At 35.7% G+C, this 25732-nt stretch overlaps 4 protein-coding genes across 9 annotated transcripts in view; 1 reads left to right on the forward strand and 3 right to left on the reverse strand.

Moving 5' to 3' along the window:
• Positions 1–3: 3 nt before the first annotated feature.
• On the reverse strand, positions 4–2663 carry LOC109052131 (ubiquitin-conjugating enzyme E2 C-like). 3 transcript variants are annotated; one of them, XM_019069600.2, is made up of 7 exons: positions 2576–2663; positions 1923–2043; positions 1129–1156; positions 962–1048; positions 635–839; positions 291–350; positions 4–170 (listed from the first exon to the last, which is right to left on the reverse strand). In XM_019069600.2, exons 2-7 carry the CDS (start codon positions 2021–2023, stop codon positions 133–135), a joined length of 519 nt encoding a protein of 172 aa, XP_018925145.1. In that variant the 5' UTR covers positions 2024–2043; positions 2576–2663; the 3' UTR covers positions 4–132. The 3 variants fall into 3 exon arrangements, with proteins under 3 accessions (XP_018925145.1, XP_018925147.1, XP_042582582.1); XM_019069602.2 differs by lacking the exon at positions 2576–2663 and adding an exon at positions 2157–2192; XM_042726648.1 differs by lacking the exon at positions 4–170 and having other exon boundaries at positions 283–350.
• A 225-nt stretch (positions 2664–2888) lies between these two features.
• On the reverse strand, positions 2889–8069 carry LOC109052158 (deoxynucleotidyltransferase terminal-interacting protein 1-like). The gene is made up of 13 exons (XM_042726647.1): positions 7576–8069; positions 6872–6942; positions 6638–6734; positions 6462–6560; positions 6303–6368; positions 6078–6134; positions 5426–5487; positions 5297–5342; positions 5152–5210; positions 4990–5050; positions 4842–4913; positions 3882–3937; positions 2889–3804 (listed from the first exon to the last, which is right to left on the reverse strand). The coding sequence occupies exons 1-13, from the start codon at positions 7651–7653 to the stop codon at positions 3687–3689; spliced, it is 942 nt and encodes a 313-aa protein (XP_042582581.1). The 5' UTR covers positions 7654–8069; the 3' UTR covers positions 2889–3686.
• Positions 8070–8250: 181 nt separating this feature from the next.
• Positions 8251–20629, reverse strand: LOC109052157 (mRNA (2'-O-methyladenosine-N(6)-)-methyltransferase-like). 2 transcript variants are annotated; one of them, XM_042726645.1, is made up of 16 exons: positions 20407–20629; positions 18575–18720; positions 18342–18466; positions 17153–17287; positions 16554–16693; positions 16245–16399; positions 15327–15474; positions 15151–15234; positions 14971–15070; positions 14732–14894; positions 14411–14586; positions 13833–13919; positions 13562–13746; positions 13106–13199; positions 12026–12201; positions 8251–11305 (listed from the first exon to the last, which is right to left on the reverse strand). In XM_042726645.1, the coding sequence occupies exons 2-16, from the start codon at positions 18699–18701 to the stop codon at positions 11035–11037; spliced, it is 2166 nt and encodes a 721-aa protein (XP_042582579.1). In that variant the 5' UTR covers positions 18702–18720; positions 20407–20629; the 3' UTR covers positions 8251–11034. The 2 variants fall into 2 exon arrangements, with proteins under 2 accessions (XP_042582579.1, XP_042582580.1); XM_042726646.1 differs by having other exon boundaries at positions 18575–20477.
• Positions 20630–21706: 1077 nt separating this feature from the next.
• The window catches only part of LOC109052156 (phospholipid transfer protein-like), a 12504-nt gene continuing 8478 nt past the window's right edge, over positions 21707–25732 (forward strand). Inside the window, exon 1 of one of the 3 annotated variants that reach the window (XM_042726655.1) lies at positions 21707–22527. The gene's annotated coding sequence lies outside the window, so the exon portion shown is untranslated. Of the gene's footprint in view, positions 22528–22573; positions 22682–24978; positions 25150–25732 lie in introns of those variants that run through there. The other 2 variants (XM_042726657.1, XM_042726656.1) reach the window with 2 other exon arrangements.

The raw sequence follows: 25732 nt of genomic DNA on the forward strand, positions 1-25732 counted from the left end.
AACTCCATTCAATTAGCATTTTATTCAGGACAACATGGAAATAATATACACAGAAACCCATTATAGAAAATTTACATTACGAACAAGCAAACAGACACAGATAAAACAAGAGGCAGACGTTAATGTTTATGGTCAGTTCTTGTAGGTTGCGTGCAAATGGGCTTTGAAGGCTGCAACAAAAGTGATAAGAAATGTGTTAGATGCATAATTTACCAAACACTGTATTAGAAACAATTCTCTAAAAATACTGCAGTTTCAAACAACTGCTTGACTCTGGCATGATCATTTACCTTCCTGGTCATCCCATAGTTCAGCAGCCGCAGAGTTCATTGGACTATCATTGTTGGGTTCTACAAACAAACAAACATTCTTGAGTACAATGATCCAGACACGACAGCTAGTAAATTACTTGACTATAACAGGAGAAAGTAGTTGACCTTACGTGAATTAAGATCTGAATAACAGTATTCTACTTATCAGGGCATAATCATAGTATCACAAAACGTGTTTCATGTTGTGGTTTAATTTCAATTAAACATCCTGAAGGTTGTGGCCAAATTTCAACTCATGAATCGAAAGTTATACAAGTTTCTGAATGTTGCTCAGCACTACTCATATCAAAAGCATAATGTACCTCCTAATAAACTCTGAATGGACAATAGAATGGAGCGGACATCATATAGTGCAGACCACTTGTCCTTCAAAATGTCTAGGCAGATGAAGCCATTCTCATCAACATTTGGGTGGAAACAAGTAGTGGTGAATTTCACCCGAGGGGCGTTGTAGGGGTACCCGCTTGGAAACTCCAGTGAAAGTTTGTACCTCAAACCTTCATAAACCTGATCAGGGACAAAAAAAAGATGCTTTTAAGAATACATCTTCTAATTATCTAGATTAGTATGTTGCATGTAAGAAAACCATTTCCTGACATCAGGGGGAAGAAAACAACAGTTGTTCTTACCGTTCCTTGAGCTCCATCTATCGTGCCAATCCATTTGAAGAGATTGTCAGACTCTGGAAACGCTGAAATGCCCTTGTCTCCTGACATCTGCATTTAACAAAGCACAGAGTTAACAAACTACAGATACAAAGGCCAAACCAAATACCAGCTGTATAAAAAGGTCTCACCATTAGCGTCATCAGCTCTTGCTGAAGCCTACGGAGGAAAAGGGGAAACATTGAAAATCAAAATGAATAAAAAAAGAACAAATCTTTAAAAGTTTTAAAGCATTAAATATTTTAAATGCCAGTCTGTCATTTCAGATGCAAAAATTGTATTAACCACAGTGAAACAAATTGAGAAACTAGCGTCCGCTAGGCACAAAAAGTCCTAATGGATATCCATTCAAACTATAGTTCTTTCCAGCTCTCAAATTATGAATACCAATAATGTAAATGTTCCTGTTGGACTTAAAACATCTTCTAAACCCCAACTATTTCTTTAACATGGAAAGAGAATCTATGTATTGTTTGATTACATGAGAAGTTTGATGCACTGAAAACTTTTGGAACAATTTTGGTTGACAATATAATTGAGGGGGAGGGGGGACTACAATTTTATCAGAATCATATGTTACTCAGTATGAACAGCTTGTGATTCTGCCTTTATTACAAGTTCAATAAACAGTACTGACAGATGAGCAGGACTCTTGTTCGCTTGATATGGTTTAATTCCAGTTCAATACACTATTTCAATACAACTACTGTTCTGATAAAGAATATACTTTTTCCCAACCAAAACTCAAAGAATAAACAACAAATGTAGTTGCTACAGAAGCATATTATTTGATTCCATTAGAATTTCAAGTTACGAAATAAATCCCGATAGGAACCCTAGATGTATTTCTTTCTGAGAACGGCCAGTGTGTGTAGCACACAGAAGCGTTCAGAACATTTAAAGGGAATATCTGCAGCAATCAAACCTTTTAGTGACGGATCCTTTGGACACGTTTCCGCTGGACTCGCTGCCCTTCAGCGCTGCTGTGTTCGATGCTGCTGCGGGATCCATATTCTGAGAAGCCATCGCGTCAGATCTGCGATGGGCTGACAGGAGGAAAAACACGTCGTTAAAACGCGTACATCTAACGTTACAACGGTTCACAAAACAGAAAGCTCGTTTACATTGTATAGCTTCACGTCAACCTGGCTAAACTAACCGGCGGGTGGAAACTGAATCTAGTGAATGGAAACCGTTGGCTTAAACGAATTGTTTTTAAGAACATAACTGAAATTACTTCGATTTCGTCCTTGTATATAGTTAACGGGTTCTCATTCGAATGTGAGGTAAGTTAACGTTAAACGGCTATAGGCCTAACGTTAGTCAAAATACAGCAGCCGACGTACATAAATGCAAGCATCATATAAAACTAATGATTTAAAAAAATATCTATTCTACATAAAGCTGAAATATAATCAGCGACAACACATAAGTTACACACTCTCAAGCTAAGGTTTCTGGTTAGCGAATGCGCTAACAATTAATATATATAAACAAACAACATAACAATAAATCGTATAAAAATAATCTTGATGTAAACATTAAAAGCAGTATTATTTAAATGAGTCGTATTATTACCGGCTGTGTTCAGTGCAGTCGATAAAACACTAACCGACAGCTGCACGAAATTTTTAAATCACAGATTCCCGCCCCCCTGTTTAAACTTAACGGATTTCTCCGCCTTACCATCACTTCAGCCAATCAGAAGCACAGATTACGAACAAAGCGAATGCATAGCAACCAATCAGCACTGATGCTAGGCGTAAAACACTTTGATTTGATTGGGTAATACGGCCAGGTGGGTGTGTCTATAACCGTTGAGTAGTTTGAGTCATTCAGTGAACCGAACGAACTAGTTTTACTAGTTTGCGTATTTATTTAAAAAACACCATTTAGCACACAACTGTTTATTGGTTATACTTGCATACATTAATAAACTGTTATACATTTTCAGTTAAAAAAGACATTAGGTGAGTGTAACAGGTATGAAATTCATTTAGAAAATAATTTAAATACCAACCCCCCACACATTTTTTTTAATAAGCTATAAAATCAGTCAATTAAAATGTTTTAATTTCTTTAAAAAACAAAACAAAAACAAAAAAACATTTAAGTTACGACAGATAATGTAAGGTAAAAACATCACAGGTCATTGTACAGTTCTGTATAGTTCTGCTGCGAGAGAAGTAGCTTCTTTGTTTTTGTTTTTTAGAACAATGCAATATATTTAAAAAGAGAAATAAGTGGGAAATGAATTAACTAAATAATCTCCATTTTAAAGCAGATATGACATTTCATAGAATTAATTTGTTTAAAAAAAATAGGAAATAAATCATGGTAAACACACAAACATACAAAATGTCCATTGACCACAGTATTTAAAATAAAATAAAATAAATCATTAAGGCTCTATATGTGCCTCATTAGATTTTCAAGTCTTTTAAATACAAAGTCATGGGGAAAAAAAGCACACAAAAAAAAAAATTCAGATCTAGACCAGTTTAGACTATAGCATGTGAAATTAAATTTTGATTTGCCAAGTAAACCCCCAACGCAACAATTTCTGGGAAACTTGATCATAATGCCTGGGTCTACTATGAATATCGTACAAACAAAATAAACAACAAAAAGTTACAGTTATGATAAATTGGTAACACTCGAGTGCCGTGGTCCAACGAGCTGCGTGGCACTATATGACAAGATCACTTTCAGTTTTCTGTGCTTCCATTGCCTTCTGCATCTTCTCCACCATCCATATCGGCACTACAAATGGTTTCAATTCATCCAGCTTCAATTCAGGACAGTCCCTAAGATTCAAAGAACATTTCATGATGCATGCTGCCTGTAAAATGCATGTTTTATTTACTTGAAAATGTTTATTTACTTGTAGTCTTCACTTCGGGCGAGATCAAGAATGTCCTCTTCTATTAGCAGATAGGCCTGAGATGAGAGTTTAAATAAGATGACCAATTGTAATTTAATACTTCATTTCTGGGTTATTTATTTGTTTATTAAAGGAGTAATACACCCAAAAAATGAAAATATGCAGAAAATTCACTCACCCTTAGGCCATGTAAGATATAGATGAGTTTGTTTGTTCATCAGAACAGATTTGGAGAAATGTAGCATTTCATCACTTGCTCACCAATAGATCCTCTGCAGTGAATGGGTACCGTCAGAATGAGAGTCTGATAAAAACATCACAATAATCCACAAGTATTCCACACCTCTCCAGTCCTTGCATTAACATCTTGTGAAGCGAAAAGCTGTGTGTTTGTAGGAAACTAATCCATCAATAAGACGTTTTAACTCTAAACACTCTTCTGGCCATAATTTATAATAATGCTTCCTCCAGTGCAAAAGTCCTGTTGTCCTCTCACATCAAAATCCACAAAAATATTTATTTTTAGAACAGTTTTTATTGTAATTGTTGCTTGATCTGTGCATATTTCTCTCCTGATTAAGACCAGATTGCTTTTTTACTGGAGGAAGCAATATTATGGATAGAGGACTCAAAAAAGTTTTGAGTAAAAATTGTTTCAGTGATGTATTTGTTGATTACAAACATGCAGCTTTTGGCTTCACAAGATGTAAACTGATGTACTGGAGTGTTGTGGATTACTTGTGATTTATTGTGATGTTTTTATCAGCTGTTTGGACTCTCATTCTGACGGCACCCATTCACTGCAGAGGATCCATTGCGGAGTAAATTTCTCCAAATCTGTTCAGGTGAAGAAAAACTCAAATCTTGGATGGCCTGAGGCTAAACATAAAAAAAATAAAATTCATGAAACTTAAATTTTTGGGTGAATTATTCCATGTTTTGAAAACAGAATGTCCTCACCATCTTTCCACCGGTGGCTCTCATGTGCTGTCTTTCTGAAAGCCAGTGTTTGTCCTGAGCATCAGCGGCATACTGAGACAAAAAAGATATTACCTCCACAAGAACACAGAAAATACTTAATGAATGCTCAGAAAAAAAATAAAAGTACCTTGAAGAGCTCTGCATGTTTGATGTAGATTCTTCCTCTTGTCCCGCCCATTCCCAAAGCCCTGAAATTATATCAGTACTTGTTGAACATATACATCCACATATTCCAGCTATTGTGAAATATATAATATAATATAATTTGAGCAAACCTCTGTACACTTACTTATTTGCCCTGGATCCCAGAACGAATGTGCTGCTCTCAGTCAGTCTGGACGGGTCCCACTATACAGACATCAACACACTCACATTAATATCATATAAACATGTCAATAGCAATCATTATGCTATTTTAACCCAAATGCACAGACCTTAGGTCCTTCTCGCTTTATTGGCTCAGATATTTTGAGTTTTGCTCTGTGGAGGATGTTTAAGAATGTCAAAAACACAAATCTTTAGTATGTGGAGATATCAGATAAAGAAAAGACAAGGACACTTACCCAGTGTTGTACGAGGCTGGTCTGTCATACTGTACAACAGTACCTGGAGGACGACCTTTCCTCTGAAAATAAACATTCATAAACAAACTTTAGATATATATAGCCGTTGGTGTTAAAAACAACAGCAGTCTGGCTTTTGAAATCATTTATATTTATATTTATATATATATATATATATATATATATATATATATATATATATATATATATATATATATATATATACACACACACACACACATATATACATATATACGTATACATATACATATATATACTACTTTTAAACAGTATGGGGACAGACAGATTTTTTTTTTAAAGACATTATTCATCAAGAATGCATTCTATAAATGTTATAAATGATTTCAAATAAATGCTGTTGAACTTTCTATTAAATGTAATCATGGTTTCCACTAAAATTTGAAGCAGCACAACTGTTTTCAACACTGATAATAATGAGAGATGTTTTTCAGCATATCAGAATGATTTCCGAAGGATCATGTGACACTGAAGACTGGAGTAATGATGCTGAAAATACAGCTTTGTGTCACAGGAATAAATTACATTTTAGAACATATTTCAAAAAAAAAAAAAAAAAAGTTATTTTAAATTGCAATAATATTTCCAAATATGCCATTTTTTTATTTTTTACCTTTTTAGGGATGGGACTGTCTCTCTGGCCAGAGGTATCGTCCGGCTGCCGTGCACGCTGTGAAATAAAAATCGATAAGACAAATAAAAAAAAAAAATGAAAAATGTCTGGTACAATTCCAGACACATTTATAGTTTTTCAGCCGAGTGTGCAGGTTTTTACAGACTAATTAACATATGAAATTAAATTCTCGAGGAGCTGCGTAACAGTTTGGATAACATTTACCTTCACTGCTGGGTCAACACTGGGTTTCAGGGCCGTCTTCTCTGTATCAGGAAAGAGCTGCTTTGCCTAAAACAGAAACAGAGCATCAACTCATAATTTGATTTGCCACTAATCTTAGCATATATATATTTGTAAAAATGTGCATAAGTGATGTTTTACGTGTTCCAGGCAGTTTCTGCAGGCGTCTCTGATCAGCTGGTCGGGCTGGACGTCTCCTCCTACGTTCTCTTTCACATTGCTGGCCGCCTTCTCAAAAAACTGCAAAGAAAAGAGTAAAAAACGCAATTTAAACACGCGTAACCAGTCCCAAAATAACAATGTGATCGATCAGTCACCTTCATATATTTTCTAAACACAGCACGGATGTCTTCATTGAAGCTGGGCTGCAGAACGGTCCGCAGAAGATCCATGGAAATGACAGGATCTGTGTAACTACACACAACGACACGCTCAATCAGACACACTATATCCTACAAATGACTTTCTCAGAGCACACTATCCTGCGATGGGATGGGACAAAGTAGTTTAACAATGAAAACAAATGATGTACTTCATCTTCATGGACTTACCTAACCGCCATCTGTGAGCGCCGTCCTCTGCGATGCACCTGTCTGTGTTTGATCATGATGTTCCAGGGATTCTGCAATTCGGAAAAAATATTTGCATACAATGTAAATAGCCATAAAAAAAAAAAAAAAAAGAGATGCACGAATCAACATCCAATCAGTGCAGACCTCTTGCACGATTAATATAATTAAAGTCCTATTAATAAATAACTTATAATTGCAAGTTTATGCATGTAATCGGATGGTTTGCCTTATATATATATATAATATATATATATATATATATATATATATATATATATATATATATAGCGTGTTTTATATTTATTTTTTTTTTTATATATGTATATATATATATATATATATATATATATATATATATATATATATATACAGTTATTAAAAAAAAGATGATATGCAACATATATAGATAACTAGACAGCTATTAAAAAATAATAAAATAAATAAAATAAAATAGCCATACAATAATAATTTAGGTGTTTAATTAAAAAAAAAAATTATTTCGCAATGCAAAAATTGTTTATTGCCCTAAAAACAGGATTAATGTTCTTTGTGCACAATATTTTTTCTTTTATATATTTTTGGGTGAAATAGGACCTATAAAAGTTTGATGTTGCGTTATGGTGCATACAGCGAATGATGATGACGATGAAGATGATGAAGATGACGACACGAGTTTGACTCACCACTGTCTGGACCTGCTGCTCGGTGAAGTCCTGCTGGAGCCAGTCTCTGCGTCCCTCGCTCCTCTGGGCCCCCATCATTCACAATCAATAGATTCTCAGCGGATCAATGGCGATCGATAGAGAGGCTCCAGGGGTTTCTTGATGCGGATCGATAAGTGTGCACTTCACCGCTGCGAGCTGACAGCAACTCAATGCAATCAGATAGCTGGCGAGCTAATTCAGACCCTTCTGCGAAAAACCGGTTTAACGACACGCGTTTCGAAACAATGAAGTAATCAGAAAAAAACACTCTTCGTCAAAGTTCGACAAGCTCGAGGAATTGTCAATCGCTTCCTCAAGCGCAGTGTAACGCAGTGACGTAAACAACTTTCTGGCTCGAATTTCAAAATAAGAGTCTAAGATCGGTAGTGCGCATGCGCATCCGCACCATGGGCGCGGTCACGCGTCAGAGTCCCTCACACAGAGCGAGCGGCCATCATTGTTGTGGCGAAAAATTGTGTCCAGATAAATATTTGTTCCGCAGATACAATATTTCAAATATATAATATATATATTGTTTTGTAAAATAATATACTTATACGTCATTACTATGTATATGTACATGTTTCTGATGACGCTTCAAACATGCAAATCAAAAATGTACAATAAATTAAATAAAAATGCCAGAGATGGGTGCATGATTTCAATATTTTACTGAGAGCTTTTCTGATTCAGAGGAAATCTTTATACCACTTTAGGTGATGGGAGATGCCACAACACTGATAATATACAGGTAGAAGAAAAATGATATAAGCACAGACATATTTACATTCACTGAATCTTTGTCTTTATCAGAATAAGATTACAGGGGAGACATTCATGGCATTTGTTTTTTTTTTTTTAAGAGGACGCTGAATCAACAAACGCAATGGCGACCAAATATAAATCAATCAACATGACTGATAAATACAAATCGGTTAAAAGCCTAGCGTGGCAAAGCGTACGACTAATCAAACAATACACATCTGTACAATTTATCTTTTTTTTTGTAATGAAAAATATCTGGTCATGCAAAACAAAAACCCAAACATACCTTTGTAAGAAAACAAAGAAGAAAAAAAAAAGTTATAAAAATAAAGTTATGAATAAATGGATGTTTTTGCTGGTTACACTGATGCGATCGTACACGATTCTACTTTAAGATACAAGATAAAATCCTCTTTTAATAACACTTTGGTTTAGTTTAAAACAACTATTTCATAATTTCTATAATTCATAAACAGTTATTTAGAACCAAAACGTTAAATTGAACAAAAGACATCTTTTGTTTTCTTTCCAAATGAACGCACGAGAGCCGTGTAGGAAAGCGACGAACTTCACATGATCTGTACATCATCTACAGTTCTGCTGGTGATCCGCTCTGGGACTAAGAAATCCAACAAGCGCCCAATGCTTAAACCGAGGGTTACATTGGATTTTATAAATGGCAAGCTGGGTAACATGACACGTCAAACCACTGGAATGCTTTTAAACTTAAAATAAAAGCCATTTCCCAAGTTTGGCCTCGAGACAATGTAGTCCACTGAGTAAAAACAACCAAACAAACCAATGCTTTCTTACAGATGGAAGTGATTGGTCTTACAATATGAATTCTACATAAGTATTCGCAGGGCGAAAACAAACAAAAAATAAAGATCCACCATTGTAGTGTTAATAATCGCAACATTTCAAATCCAATTGTAGCAACAAATCAAACAACATCTTTTCTCTTTTGCCTTTTTTTTAAAAATGTACATTCAAAACGCTGCCCAGTGATACAATTTAAACCAATGTAAACAAATTTCTGATTAGAATAAAAAAAAACTTTTAAAGCACTTTTCACGAAACGGTGAAATCAAGGCAATAGCAAGCAATTCTAATAACTGGACGCCAATGCAGTTATTAAAGAAAGAATAAGCCACTCATTTACTGCTTTGTTTGAATTTCTACGTCTCGTTGCTCTCAATTATAAAACCCAAAATGAGAGAGACACTCACTGGAGAAAAAACGAGGGGCGTGCGCCATATTAACGAGCTAATTCATTCTCAATATAACACCACTAACAGTATGAATAATGCTTTCATAACTAATAAGAAATTTTACTTTTATTTTTCCACTTGCTAGACCTAAATGCTACAACTGATGTGACCCAGAATGCCACATAAGGACAGGCTTGTACTGAACAGAAACCAAGAACGCATAAAAGTAGAAAATCCTTACGGTTCAACAATTTCAGATTTGCTATCGTGTTCTGTACAATATTTTAGAAACTTAAGAAAACTGGCTTTCACTGCAGATGGATGACTGGATCATAAATATTTTTTCTGCTTCATTACTGACCTTTTGTTATTCAAACAGTATATATTCTGACATGAAGCAACCAAGCATGTCCTCTCAACTCCTAAAAGAACGCCTACGAACGGGTTTAACAGGAACTGACGAATGCTTCGAGAAGCACTAACGCTAATGCATGTCAGGATGAAGGCATTTAAACATAGCTGCCTGATCGCCGATCGTCTTCTGAATCATCTAAAACAACAATATACAAGCATCGGTGCGTCAGCTCATTGACAACTTCGTATTCCTGCCATTGAGAAAAGCAGAGTTAAAGAGTCAATATCACAAAGCCTGTCTTATTTCAACCCAAAGAAATATGCTGTTTTATTTTGCTTATAAGAATATGAAGGGCATTTAAAAACGGTTCCGTTTTTGTAATTTTATACTATTTTATATACACCATAACGCAAAAAAAATTAATAATAATTTACTACCGTAATGCAAAATATATTTAGGTAGCAAAACCCCAGTGCTAACATGTTGCATTGTGTTTAATTTAATCTAGGCTGACTTTATTTTTTATAAATATAATTGTAATAGTAACTTTTTAACTGTAATACAGTAAATAATTACTGTATAACAAATTAAAATAATGCAATCCATTTAGAATAATGAAAACTACAAAAACAAGAATGAAAATGAAAAAAACTTGCATGATTGTTGAAGAAGATGCTAATGAAAAACTTAAAGGCTTTCTTTACGCAAAATATTTTTCTTTCGATCTTAGAGTGAAATTACATTTCAATGAGATTCACCCTAAAAAAAAAAAAAAAAAAAAAAAGGCCAACAAAAATAAAAAAAGATATACATGGCTACATTTATCATCTCTTAAAAAAACAAAAATGTGACCAAACTATCAACACACTGATATAAATCCCAACAATTATGATAACATAACTCAAAAAACCTAAAACATATAATATTAAATAATAGAGGCGAAAGAAAGTAAACAAATATGGGTCTTTCTTCTTCTTCTCACGTGAACATTTACATGCCCAGCGTCCATCTAAACCCAACAGCACAATATTAAACCTCTCATACAATCATAAACTCTTTCCCATGAACGTACATACATACACGTGGCCACACGCCCAGCGCCGCGGTCTAAATGTTTGTTGTGTCCGGTGCAGTCTTGTCAACAGGACTGCTGTTGTCTTGACTCCTAGCTGAGCTCTGCTCCTGAACCGGTTTGGAGTCTTTGTCTCCTGTACTGGTGGAAGAAGGACCAGGTGAGGGCAATGAGCGGCCCGAGACCTTATACGCCGCCAGGAACTCCTGGATTCTCTCCGTGGTGGGCTCCCATTTGCTGAAGCCAGCGTTGTTTTGGAGGAAAATGACTGCAGTTCCATGGACAGACTTGTAGTAAATCTCTTCTCTGAGAGACACAGAGTTAAAGAAATAGGTTACCAAAAATGTAACCCATTAAAAAAAATGTAGTTGAGTTTGTTTCTTCGTAGGAACAGATTTGTAGAAATGTAGCATTTCATCACTTGCTCACCAATGGATCCTCTGCAGTGAATGGGTGCCGTCAGAATGAGAGTCCAAACAACTGATAAAAACATCACAATCTTACAAAAGTAATCCACAGCACTCCAGTCCATCAGTTAATGTCTTGTTAAGCCAAAAGCTGCATGTTTGTAAGAAACATGATTAAGATGTTTTTAACTTCAAACTGTTGTTTCCGGCTAAAATACAAGTCCATAACCAACACTTCATCCAATGACAAAATCAATCCCATGTTGTCCTTTATTAAAGTTAAAAATGCCTTGATGTATTTGTTTCTTATAAACAAGACATCGATAGATGGACTGGAGTGGTGTGGATTATTGTATCAGCTCAGTTTTATCAGTTTGGACTCTCATTCTGACGGCACCCATTCACTGCAGAGGAACCATTGGTGAGAAAGTGATGTAATGAAGACTCATCCACATCGTGGATGGCCTAAGGGTAAGCACATTTTCATTTCTGAATGAACTTCCTTTAAACTTCACAAAACTGGTGCCAATTGCAGTTTAAAAGCACTTCTGGTAAGACTTGTGCAGTGAACAAGAAACTAAAACCACAAGAACAAGGAACAGACCAACCAAATTCTGACCTTTTGCAGATGTGCTGCGAGCCGCTGCGGTACTCGTGCTCGAAGGCAGGCACCATCATCTGGTGCCTGCGGAAGCGGCTGGCCTCCATCCGTGTCAGGGCAGGGGTCGGCGGGTCACGCCACTCTGGCACAAAGATGATGAAGGACAGCGGCTCGCTGGAGCGTTCCAGAAGATCCTGAGAAAGAGGGAGAGATGATGAGAATCTATATGTAATATATTTTGATTGAACAGCTTTGGGATGACGTTACTCCACCACCAAATGCAAATTTTGTCATTAATCACTTACCCCCATGTCGTTCCAAACCCGTAAAAGCTTGGTTCGTCTTCGGAAAACAATTTAAGATATTTTGGATGAAAACAGGGAGGCTTGAGACTGTCCCATAGACAAAATACACTGTCATGGTCCAGAAAAGTATGAAAAGCATCATCAGAATAGTCCATCTGCCATCAGTGATTCAACCGTAATCGAAGCGAGGAAAATACATTTTGTACGCGAAGAAAACAAAAATAACGACTTTATTCAACAATTTGTCTCCTCTGTGTCTCTTCACATCACCGTTGTGCCATTTTGGAGAATATCTGCTGGATGAAAACTACGTACGCTATACTGTGTCAGCCGCGACAAGGATACATTTTCTGTGTGTATTTACGCTTCGATTTGAACAAAAACAGCGCATCCGTGCAGCGCGGCTGACACAGAAGAGCGTAAACTGCTTGCATCCAGCGGATATTCTCCAAAATGGTGATGCGGAGAGTTAAATAATTGTTAAATAAAGTCATTATTTTTGTTTTATTCGCGTACAAAAAGTATTCTCATCACTTCATAATGTTATGGTTGAATCACTGATGGCAGATGAACTATTCTGACGATGCTTTTCATACTTTTCTGGACCTTGACGCTGTTATTTATTTGGCAGTCTATGGGACAGTCACAAGGCTCCCGGTTTTCATCCAAAATATCTTAAAAAGTGTTTTCCGAAGACGAACAAAGCTTTTACGGGTTTGGAACGACATGGGGGTAAGTGATTAATGACAAAATTTTCATTTTGGGGTGGAGTATGCCTTTAAGAGACACTCACCTCAAGGTGTGTCACCATGGCATCCATGAATTCCTCACAGAACGGAGGGTTGGCCTCAAATGAGCCGCTGGCTGGAGAGAAGCTGAGAAATGGCCTGTGAAGACAGATGAGTGACATAATATAGCAAATAACCTCTCTGAAAGAAGCCATGCCTGTTTTTATAAAACAACTGAAAAAATACAAAAGTCAGAATGTTAGGATGGTGTTTTGGTTTTTTAATTTTTAATAAAATTAACCAATTAAACCAATTTATTTAAAATAAAAAACAAAATACATAAACCCCAAAAATATAGCAAAAAATGCAATGTCCAAAACATTACTGTAGCTCTTTCAGTAAAATTTAGCAGCTGTTCAATAAACAAGCAATCACAAGTTAATCCTCAAAATCTGTTGGAACATCACTTTTCGTTGCTTTTTAAAAAAAAATAATATTAATGACCAAGAACATTTACATACCCTCGAGATCCAAAGAAGCCGTCAGTGTCTGGAAACGCGGAGCAGAACTGCTTGAAATAGCAGTTAAGAGGAGAAGCGAAGCACTCGAATGTCACTCCAAACTGTTTGTTGAGAGCCTCAAAGACAGGAACAGGCAGCGCCCCCTGCAGACCAGACCCCTCGTTCACTCCGGACCCAAACATCACCTGTGATTCACAAGAGGGCAGAAACACACATTGATGCTGCATTTGGCTTCCTGATTGGTTACCAATTTCTGTAATCTGAGTATTACCTGGTATCTTTTGATAAGGCACCACACACGAGACAGGAACTTTTCAAACCTCGTGTCATCAATGCAGCTGTACCGATATAAGAGTTCCTGTTTGAGCCAGAGAAATAAAGGTAACAAAACAAGAATCCAAAGTATCCAGCCTTAATCGGTTGTGAGCTAGGGCTGCGAAAATAAATCGATGGCATCGCAATTCTTTCTCGAGTCGATTCTAAGCTTAGTTTTGAACAGCAGATGGTGCTGCATGCTTTAGAAACAGCCGTACTCTGCTTGTTTCAGACTTCAACCTAAAATAATCAATCATAAAAGTCGAAAAAGTTGCATTTACATTAATCTCGCGTCATAAAAGCATTCTGAGCCGAGGTGAAATTACATGACTCACCCGAACGCACAAGCGCTCTTCTTCATGAGCATTTGAGTGTGCGGATAAAAAGTAGATTAGAGCGCCATCTGCTGTTAAGCTCAGAATCGATTCCAGAGAGAATCGCAATGCATTCGTAAGATCTCAGAATCGATCCTTGATTCTGCATCGATTTATCGTCACAGTCCTATTTCAAACTAGTCTTAGCATATACACACACCAGTTTGCTGAAATGACCGCGGTTGACCTTCACCATTTCCCCTTTATACCGCAGACAAGCAACGTCATTCTCGAAGTGCAGCTCAACACGGGGCTGAGGAGGAGACGGGATGGACAGTCTGACCGGATAACAATACACCAACCGGTCCTGGACCGCCGTCGGCTCTGCGCCGTCCACTTTAAAGCAAGAAGAATAAATAACAAAGGCTCTCAAGTCAAACCTACAGTGAGGGGCCAAAAAACCATTCTATTTTTGTTGGAGCTGGTCGATTTTTGTCAATGATAAAACCCAGACAGATTCACAGACATCTCCAGCTCCTACCTGAGATGTTGCACTCTTTCAGCAGAGTGAGGTGAGTCTGGCGGATCCTGCGCACATATTCTGCAGAAATATGGTAGATCTTTGAACAGATGCCCTCGACGGAGTCCTTCGCCACGGATGCTACGTGAGGCCCGCACTGCTTCCGCAAGTGCTCGAGTCGATCCTGAGGAAAGATCGCGTTACGGTCATGCATATGATGCCTAGGTAGGCAGATCAGGGCAAACCGAATGAGAATGTACCATGTAGTCCTCCTTGCTGGCAGAATGGTCTCGTCTCAGCCAGTTCATCGTGTCCTCGACGTTCCACTTCACCACTTTCCGACTCTCAGGAGTTGCGTTTCTGTGCACCCGGGAAATATTACTTTAATACGGCATTCCTGTTCAACTCAAAGAGTTTTAGTAACTGACATTAATAATTACCTGGAGTCAATCATTTTCTTGGCCGCCTCCGCATATTTAAACAGGAGTTTCCTGGCCTCTTCCTTGTATTTGATACGAGAGAGCCTGAAATGTGTTGGAAAATTATTAAAGCATTGCCATATTGAAACACACAACACAAAAACAATGAGAAACGTTGGACACGGATGTTCTAGTACCTGATGGGAATGTCGTTCATGATCTCTCTGAACATGGATGTGGAAATCACCGGGTCGCATTCGCTGGGCAAGAGCGGATCCAGACCTTTATCCACCACCTTTCTCTCCAAAAGCCAGCGGTTGAAGGATTCCCGCGGGGGCTCAATGCCTGAAAACAGCCAATCAATCGTTTCTATTAATTATTTCTAAACAATATTCTATAAATTATATTTATAGCATTAAAAACTTTGTTTTTTTTGTTGAAAGAGGAATCTTCTGCTCACCAAGGATGCATTTATTTAATCAAAAATACAGTTAAAACAGCAATTTTGTGTAATATTACAATTTAAAATAACTGTCTTGTATTTGAATATACTTAAAATTAAATTTATTCCTGTGATCAAAGCTGAATTTTCATCATCACTACTCCAGTGTTCAGTGTCACATGATCTTCAGAAATCATTCTAATATGCTGATTCACTGCTCTAGAAACATTACTGATTATAACAATGTTGAAACCAGTTGTGCTGCTTTATATTTTTGTGAATACATTTACGGTTACACATTTTTTTTTAGAATTCTTTGATGAATAGAGAGTTCAAAAGAACAGCATTCCTTTGAAATAAATCTTGTATAACATTAGAAATGTCACTTTTGATTTACTGAATACAAGTAATAACAACAAGTGAGCTCCAGTTTCGTTTCATTAACTTTCCACTGCACTCATAAACCTTTAACACTAACCCAGACTGGAATTACTGGGATTATAAAACAATAAGTAACAATGCTAATAACTTCACTACATTTTCAGCAGCATAAAAGTAGAAAACAGACAAATAATATATACAGTGTTTGTTAAAGAAGTTAATATTTACAATCTCTCGCATGCAGAATGTAAAGCTTTTTTATGGGAACATATTCAGTCAGATGTGCTCATACCCTCACGCTGAGAGCACAGCTCGTGGTAGTGCTGCCGCAGTTTAGTAGTGAGCTGAGCTCTCTGCAACTCAATCTCAGGGTGTGGAGGCAGGTGGTCCGCCGGGGCTCGCTCGCGGATCACAGCGTTGGTTTGAACGTCCAGGTCCCAGTACACCCTGAGACACAAAGACCAGTTCAGACACGTCATGTCTGCAGAGCTGAACTGATGTCAGGTTACCTGAAATCACTTTCCACTTTCACTTTTACATTTAACTGATGCTGTTAGCCAATGCTATTAATGCATGAGGTGTAAACGGAGTCCACACTCACACAGAGGGCCGGTACGGAGCCGGGGCAGGTACACTGGTCTGGCCTTGTTTATCATCTGTGGTGTTGACCCAGGGTTTAACTCCTGGCGTGCTGGGAGAAATCGGGATGGTGGGAGTGGTTGGAGTGACTGGAATCTCAACCTGAAATCAAACAGAAGTTATTCACTTAAATATGACTAAATGAGCTGCTGATAAATAGATATGCTTATGTTTTAACTAAGAGCTTTTTTTATTTTTTGTGTGCTTTATGTATTGTAATGCAAGCTTGTCTATTATTGAAAATAAGAACCTGTTCTTAAAGGGATAGTTCACCCAAAAATGAAAATTCACAGTTGGTGGTTGCCATTGACTTCCACTGTAGGAAAAATAAATACTATTGAAGTCAATGGAAAACAACAAACTGTCTGATTACCAGCAATCTTCAAGATAAATTCTTTTATGTTCAACATAAGAAAGCAACTCACACAGGTTTGGAATGACATGAGGGTGAGTAAACGATGACAGAATTTCATTTTTGGGTGACTTATCCCTTTAATTGGCTTGCCTGGTTAAATAAAGGTTAAATAAATAAAACAATAAGCTATTATGAAGAAAACTGACCTTTGGCCGCTTGAAACTGTTAGGGCCTGCTTGAGCGTCCTCCGATGGATGTCTTTTACGCTGACCGTTGCCCAGACCTGCGTCGCTCACTGCCTCGCCAGACGCTGGAGCCGCGTTCAAGCCCAGAGGATCGGACTAAAACAACGGCAAAAACAGGACTACTAGTTTAAACTAGTATCTATGGAAAACAAAACTGACTTTAATGCATTAAGTGGATGCTTTTATCCCAAGCGACTTACAAAGTTGCTTTAATAATGAAAATATAAATATTACATGAAATTTTTTTTTAACTCAACTTAAGTTAACAATCAACTAAATACTAAACACTAAAATAACACCGATAAGTGATTAGGTACTGCCTTTAAACATTAAACAAAACCAAACAGCACACACGACAATGCAATTACTAAAATTAAAATGAAAAAGTTTCAACTTGAAAATATTTAAAAAGCCAATTCAAAATATTAATACTATAAAACTACATAAAAAAAAAAAAAAAAAAAAAAAAAAAAAAAAAAAAAAAAATCCAAAGAACATAATGTAATAATTAAAACTTTAACCCCTTAACTGTCACCCCCCCTGTCACCCCCCCCACCCTAAAAGTTCACTATCCAAACTTAAATTGTTGTATTTTATGAACACTTTGGAATATAGACCTAAGGTTGGTGTCTTTTTAAAGAAGAAAATTAGCAGATTTTGGCAAAAGTGGAATTTTTAAAAAAAAATTTAAGTATCAAAAAGTTATAGAAGTTTAAATGTACTGTAAATAAAATGCGCTATATTAATTATATTTTATTTATTATAAATATTTTACTTTAAAATTGGTATAAAATTAAAGCCTTGTGTCTAAATAAGTTATGTTCCAAATTTGAAGTTGATGTGAAAAAAATTGAGGTTCCTATGAGATTTTATTTAGGGCGTCATACCACAAACAGCCACTTGGAGTCATCAAAACTCCTTTGAATTGTACTTAATGAGTTTTTCTCTAGATTTCTCTGTCAATTTTACTTCAGTACTCAAAATAACCAAATATGGAATCCTGAGACTCAGACCTTTCCAATGATATGTTTGTTATCTAAAATAATATAAAATATCTAAAATAAACACAAAAACAAAGAAAACTAAATGTAACCCCTAAATGTTACATCCACAGTAAAGAGATCTGATTGGCTCTGAAGCCTGAACTTACAATGACATCATGCTGGCCCAGGACAGGCATCTCCCACAGCGACTGGTTAGTGAACCGATTGAAGTAATACGGCCGATTCTCCCTCTTACTCCAACATTTAGACCATCCAGCCTGAATCAGCTCATCTGAAAGTCAAACTAAATATCAAACGCACAGGACACAGCAGCCCCAGACGGAGCAGAGAAGAACTCAGGGGAGCCCCGTCGGTCATTTAAAGCCTGAGAGATACACACCTGGCAGCTCTTGGATGGGTTTGCTGGTGGAGGGTGAGAAGGGAGCCGCCTGTGACGTGGACCCGGTGGGCGACATGACCAAAGCCGCCGAGTCTGCCTTTACTGTTGCGTGGTTTTCACTCGTCATAGCTCCTCATCTGTCCCGTCTTAAGACAGAAAACACTGCATCTTTACAAAACGCAAGCATTGTTATTCTGAGAGCGCTACACAGAGCGGTTATTCTGAGCATATGACAACGTTTTCTGTTTTGGTGTGACATATGCCTTGAAGTCGGCCGAGGTGAATGTGAAAGAGAAACTTCCCAGGAAAATAATGAACTTTAAACATAATAATGAGAGTGAAACTCTGGGTCCTCCATGTGTTAAATGTTCACTAATAGTGTTTCAAACCAGCATTTAATTCATAAAACTGATTCCCAAAGAGGAAAGAGTAAACAAAAAAATAAAGAAAATCACAAGCTTGGCATTGAAAATGGTCAACACATGACAAAAACTTTTGCTTTGTTTGTTTTTTGCCATTTTTCAGTAAATTGCTTACACTGTTTTCATCTCACTTGTGATTTCTGAAAGTTTTTTTTTTTTAAGAAACTTTTTTTTTTTTTTTTATCTATGCACCTCGGTTGGATTGTTTTAAAGGCACGGTGAGTATCTGGCTGTTATTCATAAAAAACTAAAGCAATATTTACGAATATAGTAATTATACTGTAAGATAATATATTTTAAAGCATAGTATTACTGCAGACACACAATTAAAACTGATCCACGATCAGTGCTCTAAAGCTTTGCACAACATTTTTTTAATTTTAATTAAAATTTTACTATAGTAACAATAATGTTATTGACAATAATGGGATTTCCAAGGACCAAATACCTTGTAAATAATATGTTAAAAGATAAATATTCAGTATTATGTTAAAGTGAGTGTAATATAATGTACGTGTGTGTTTTAAAAAACAAAAAAACCCGTATGTAAACACTATTCACAGGATACTGTTATTTTTCTCTGAGGAACTTTCAAGAATAACATGGTAATACCGTGGTAAATGTAAGGAAATGGCATAGTATTACGTTTAAAATTAAAGTGGCCCGAGATGACATGAGTTTAAATACTGGGAAAAAAAGTAATTCATGGTTAAATCTCAGAAAAGACACAAATTAATCTTACAAAAAGTATTATGGCGGTAACATGGCACGGTGATGGTATCGGAGAGTAATGCGCTTCTTTCACCGTATTACCGTGTTTTTTTTGTTTCGTAAACCCAAGTATCACATCATACATCTTGTATCTATTCTACACGAATGTGTTTACTGCGTTTATCGTCGTTAATAAGAGCGCAAATGAGCGAAAGAAGGGCACGCATGCGCCTGCTACGCCGCCCACCCCAGATCGAGCCAAACCCCGAAAACAAACCCGAAGGAGGAGGAGAAAAACATCCAACAAAGAGCTACGGCAGCGCGAGCCGATGTGCGGGAGACAGCGGGTAAAATCAGACCGAGTGGCGGAGCAACCGGCTTCATTTGAGCACCGACAGGACGGGGATACGTAGCGCCATCACCGCAGCGTGTTAACCCGCTCATATATCGAGTTTAAATCCAGTCAATCTCCGACCGTTACGAGCTCAGAGTTTAGGCGCCACTTTTGCTTCGTAGAAACGGTCGACAAAATGGCGCGCGGCATCTCGTACTAGGCGGCGCGCTCACCGCGCAGTATTAGATCTGTTTATTGCGTGCATTGCGCGCGTTTGCAGCAACCGTGGGGATATTATCGTGCCCCGTGCATTCCGCCACGCGCCTATAGGTCTAGCGCTGCTCTTCGGTGGCTGAATCCCTTACCTTGGAGAGGTTTGTTAGGAGTCCTCGAAAGGCTTTGCGCTATTCGGTTCGGACCCGCCTCCGCCTCTCCCTCCCCACCGACTCCGCCATCTTGTATCGGGCACTCGGACGCGGTTAATGCGCATGCGCGGCTCCGCAGTGGAAGGCGTCAAAGCCGCGCGGCCATTTGTAGAGAGGCGTTCATTCATTCAGTCTACTCCACCGGGAAAAATAAACACATTATTAATCGTAGGAAACTATATGTGAATGTTCTTCATTGTTGTGTTTGTACATTTACTTCAATAAAATGGCAGTGTCTATGTTTTGAATTTCTTTAGTCATTTTTATTATTATTTTTATTTTATTTTTTTATTTTATTTTTGTTTTATTTTTTTTTTTTTTTTTTTTTTTTTTTCGTATACAAGATATTTTATTTTAGATTTAGTTTTATTTATGTTTTTATTTTATTAGGTTATTGAAGTTTTTAAATTAAAAAGTTCAACATTTTTTAACATTTTCATCCAATATTTATTTATTTATTTATTCAGTTAGCTACTAATAATTATAAGCTATTAATATTTTTTAGCAAACACTTAGTTTTAGTTCAATTTAGCTGCTCAATGGCATTAAAAAATTAGGTTTTGAATTATTATTTGAATTTTGAATTATTATTATCATATGAAACTTCAACTTAAGAACCATTAAAAATCCAAATGCACACACATAACTTACGCACAAATAAATTAACTTTACCACTTACGAACTTTACCACAATTCCACTTTTGAACATTTTACTAGTATATCATTACTTCATCTGAACTATTGTGAATTTCGGTTTGAATTTGTACATCATGCCGTTTGCACTGCACTGATCATGTGTGCTTTACTGACCTTTATCCTTCATTTGCACTGCTTTCATTTATTTATTTTTATTTAAATGTTATATTTCTATTTTCACTTCTGGTTATTACTGACTGTGTTTGTATTCTGCAAAATGTCTATACACACTATAAATCTATAAAATTTAAGAATGCATTTTAAGTCAGTGTTATTATATATGGTATTTATTAATAATTTCATATTACTTTTATATTTTCAGTTTTGAAGTTTTATTAATTTTGTTATATGCTTTTGTCATTTTTATTAGTTTTACTTTACGTGTGTGTAGCTTTATTATTAGTTTCAGCTTTAATACTTTTATAAAATGATTTTATTTTAATATTTTATCAATGTTATTGACAAGGCAGCGTTTCTAATTTCCAAGCTTATTAAAAATAAAAATGTGAAATTTGACACATTTCTATTTTCTTGTAAAATATACTCCGATGCTCTTTGTTTTATTTACAACTTTATGAAAGAAAAAAATAACATTTCACACATCAATGAGCCTATAAGCATGTGAAATTTTTTTGTAAACAATAACAACACTGCTGTATGTTCTCAAATCTCAGATCAGGTCTAGACTTCTAAGGGATTTCTGGTCTTTAGTGGGAGGAAAACCAGTCAGCGTTGTGTCTAAACTTGTGCTGTACTCAAAGAGCTTTGACGCGTTTCCTCGCCCACTCTTTTCAAACAGGTTTAAAAAAGAAAGTTTGATGTGCTCACCACATAATTGGTGCCCAAAAGCTTGAAATAACATTTTTTTTTCTGAACTTGATTCTTCAAAGTAAGCTCCACCTCGGTCCTCTGTGGTTTTAAGTCGAACCCATTTCTTGCATCATGCGATTCTATGAAAACTTGCAACATGGGCTTCCAAGAAACTAATTTAGGGTTTAGTCTCCAAAAATTAAAGGGCAGAGTGGGATCTGTTTAATGCCGCCTGAAGCCACCGATACCTCACTGGAAATAATGAGGGCTTCTGGAAATGCTGCAGCTTTGCAGTTTGTGCAGTGAAACAAAAATCAAATGCTGCAATTCTTTATTGCATGTTAATTTTTGAAAAACATCTGCCATCATTGTTGGTGCAAGATCGTATGACTTGAGGCGAAGAGGAACACCCTTTCCCTTCCCAACCTGCCCTTATAAATTCTGTCTGCCTGTGGAAAGGGGACATAGTGAACCCTGTCTAAAAGAGGAAGGAATACAGCGAGGGTGCAAGAAAACATCTGAGAGTTTATATCTGAGAAACGTTTCCACACCGCTGTAAGTATTGGATTATTGTGAAAGGCACTGGAGAGGTATTTTGGGAGGGAAATATGGGAATATGCTGTAAGCTTGCACAAAATGTGTACAAAGTTTATGATTTCATTTTGTGGCATCACTCAAAAGGGATCGAGTGCCTCCAGCACAAATGGAGGTAGGTTTATGTTTCTATGAGGCTCATATAGAAATGTGCTTTTTTTTTTTTTATTTGGCGATCGGACATCAATAAGCTTTTTATATTATTGGCTGATATTTTATACAGTGTCCTTCACGAAGTGGCTCCTATTTAGAAAATCTGCATGTCGAAGAAGTTAAATATAATTTGTTTTCATATTTGTTTTTTTAATAATAAGGGGATAATGGTTTAAATTATGGATCACCAGTTAGTTTAAACAGCTGTGGTACACTTGACCCAAATTCTCATAGAAATATCTGAAATGTTTGAAATTTGCTATTATTGAATTAATAATTAGTATTAATTATATATTTGAAATTATTTAAAATGTAAATTAAAATATTTTGTTTATTTACTATTTATTTTAAATATTTTAAAATGTATTTTTAAGCGTAATGTTTAACTAAATTTACATTGTGAACAAAAAAAATGTGTAATTATGTTTATTAATTATTAATAATAATTACATAGTACTATAATATTATGTATTTATTCTAAATGATTTAAAAATAAACTTAAAACGATTGTTTATTTAATAAATGTATTTATTTTAAATTATTTAAAATTAAAATGATAATTTATTTATTAAAATATTTATGTTTTAATTATTTAAAAGTGTCATTTAAAATGACTGTTTATATTTATTATTATTGAACTGTTTATTTTTATTATAAAATCTAATTAGAATTATTATTTATTAAATGTATGTATTTATGTTTAATAATTATTCTTTTAAAGAACACTTACATACACAGTTTCTGTGCTTTCCCAGTGTGAACAAAACATATGCTGAATATAAAGTAGGTGTCTATTTTGCTTGTGTAACATTGTTTTAGTTATTATGTTCTCGGGGTATTTTGGGGTATTGACCTGGAGAAGCAATATGTGTTTGTGAACTGTAGTAACCCCAGTCCCTTCTCAAAGCAATCATCACCTTACAGCCGAAAAAAATTTGTGAGGAGTCTAAACAATGTCCACTAACAAGCACAAAATCTCATGTCATGGCTATTTCTAGTTCGCCAAGAAAACTTGATTTATTGCAAAAAACACATGTATCACAAAGAACTGAAATGTAAAGACATGTGGCTTTCATTGAGCATCATTTTGTGTCAAAGGTCACCTAGAGTATTGCACACAGACAATGCGTTTGCAGAAAGACACTGTCTCAGAGGAGTAATTACCCCTGGATACTTACAAAAACCTCCCATCCCGCAGGGTTTTATACAAAATCAATGAGGCGTTTCTGAAATCTTTCCGCCTGCCTGAGACCGTCTTCTTTGAAGCGGGGTAAATCAGCCGGACCCCGGGGCCAATGACCTTATAAAGCCCATTTGCGGGATGCTTTGTTTTGATCCTGTTTGTTCCTGTTGGTTGTATCTGGGTGACTAAAGACAGCTGCCTCCAGCGTCACACACACATGCGACCTCCAAGAGAGCGACCTCATTCAAGCTGTTGGTCACTGCATCTCTATTATACTGAGCAGTGAGATATTAAATGTTTAGATGTTCTATTTACTATTATTGAATTTCTCTGGCAAGTTATTATATGCAATATTAAATAGAATATAATTAATATACATCATCATTACATTATTATTAAAAATGATACAATACTATAATATTAATTTATTTTACATTAATTTATTTAGATTTTTTTAAATTACATTTTAATTAATACGTTTATTTATTTTAAATTAATTAATTATATAATATATTTTAAATAAATGTAAAATTATAATTTATTACATTTATTTATTTATTTTTAATTATTAAAAATAGTTCAAAATTATAATTTATTTATTAAAATTACTTATTTAAAATGTAATAATTAAAAAAATTAAATGCATTAAACAAGTTATTTAAAATTAAATATAAAAATATAATTTATTTAGTAAGATTATTTATTTATTTAAAATGAAATTTAAATGTATTTATTTATTTACTAATTATTATTTAAAAGTACATTTACATAAGTAGTTGAAGTGCTGTATCCCTATAAGCAAAACTATTTTATTTTTGTTTCTACAATTCTGAATAGTTTTATACAGTACTGGATAAATGCTTGCTATGTTACATTTTTACTGTTGATCATACTTTAGTGTAGTGATTTAAACAAACCTCAAAATGTAACTCATCCCATTTGAACGGAATGAGTAAAAAGCACCAGAACAGCATTGCAACAACCCCGAGCACTCAGCTGCACAGCAGCAACAATGCTCTCAGTGGGGATGCTGTCCTCTCTCTCTCTCTCTCTCTCTCTCTATTGCTCTCTCTGATGCTGTCTCTCTCTCTCTCTTTGCTGTCCATTCAGACGAGGCACACAGCCTCTCCTCCTCTGCACTATAAACACACACCCAGACACAGACCCTTCACACACACTGCTACAGAGACGATTGACGTCAGACTTGGACTTCTTTCGCTGGATATTTTCTTACATACGCTTGAAAGGCAAGATGATTCTCTTATTTGCTTGCTGTTTGTATATTTAGCCGAAGGACCTATTTTCCTGCTGCCGCACTGGAGAAGCTCTGTGGTGCAGGAGAGTAAAGCTGCACCATCTGTGGACAGACGTAACTCTGGTCTGATCTTTAAAACTAACGCACGAGGAAGGGGTTTTGGTGCACTATAATTTTGGATTTGAATTGACTTACATGATTTTTATTTCATTTATTATTATTTTTAAAATATGTTATTTAGATTTAAGTCGTATTATTTAAACTTTTTAATTTTTACCTATAATTTTAATCCATTTAAATTAATCTTTTACTTTATTAATTTATTCATATGTATTAATTAATTATTAGTTATTTACTTTATTAATTATCTTTAGTCAATTTTAGTCCATTATATAAACTTATGATCTATTTTTTCTTATTCACTGATTATGTATGTATTTAATAAACATGGAAACTGATAATATATATGAAAATTTTCAATATTTGACTATTTTTTAAAAACCTATTTGATGATCCTGGACTGAAAAAAAAGATGTAGAATTTACTTCGAAACAATTTTCACTCAGAAGTTAATA

This window comes from Cyprinus carpio, chromosome B6 (assembly GCF_018340385.1).
Source record: "Cyprinus carpio isolate SPL01 chromosome B6, ASM1834038v1, whole genome shotgun sequence".
Classification (NCBI taxonomy): domain Eukaryota; kingdom Metazoa; phylum Chordata; class Actinopteri; order Cypriniformes; family Cyprinidae; genus Cyprinus; species Cyprinus carpio.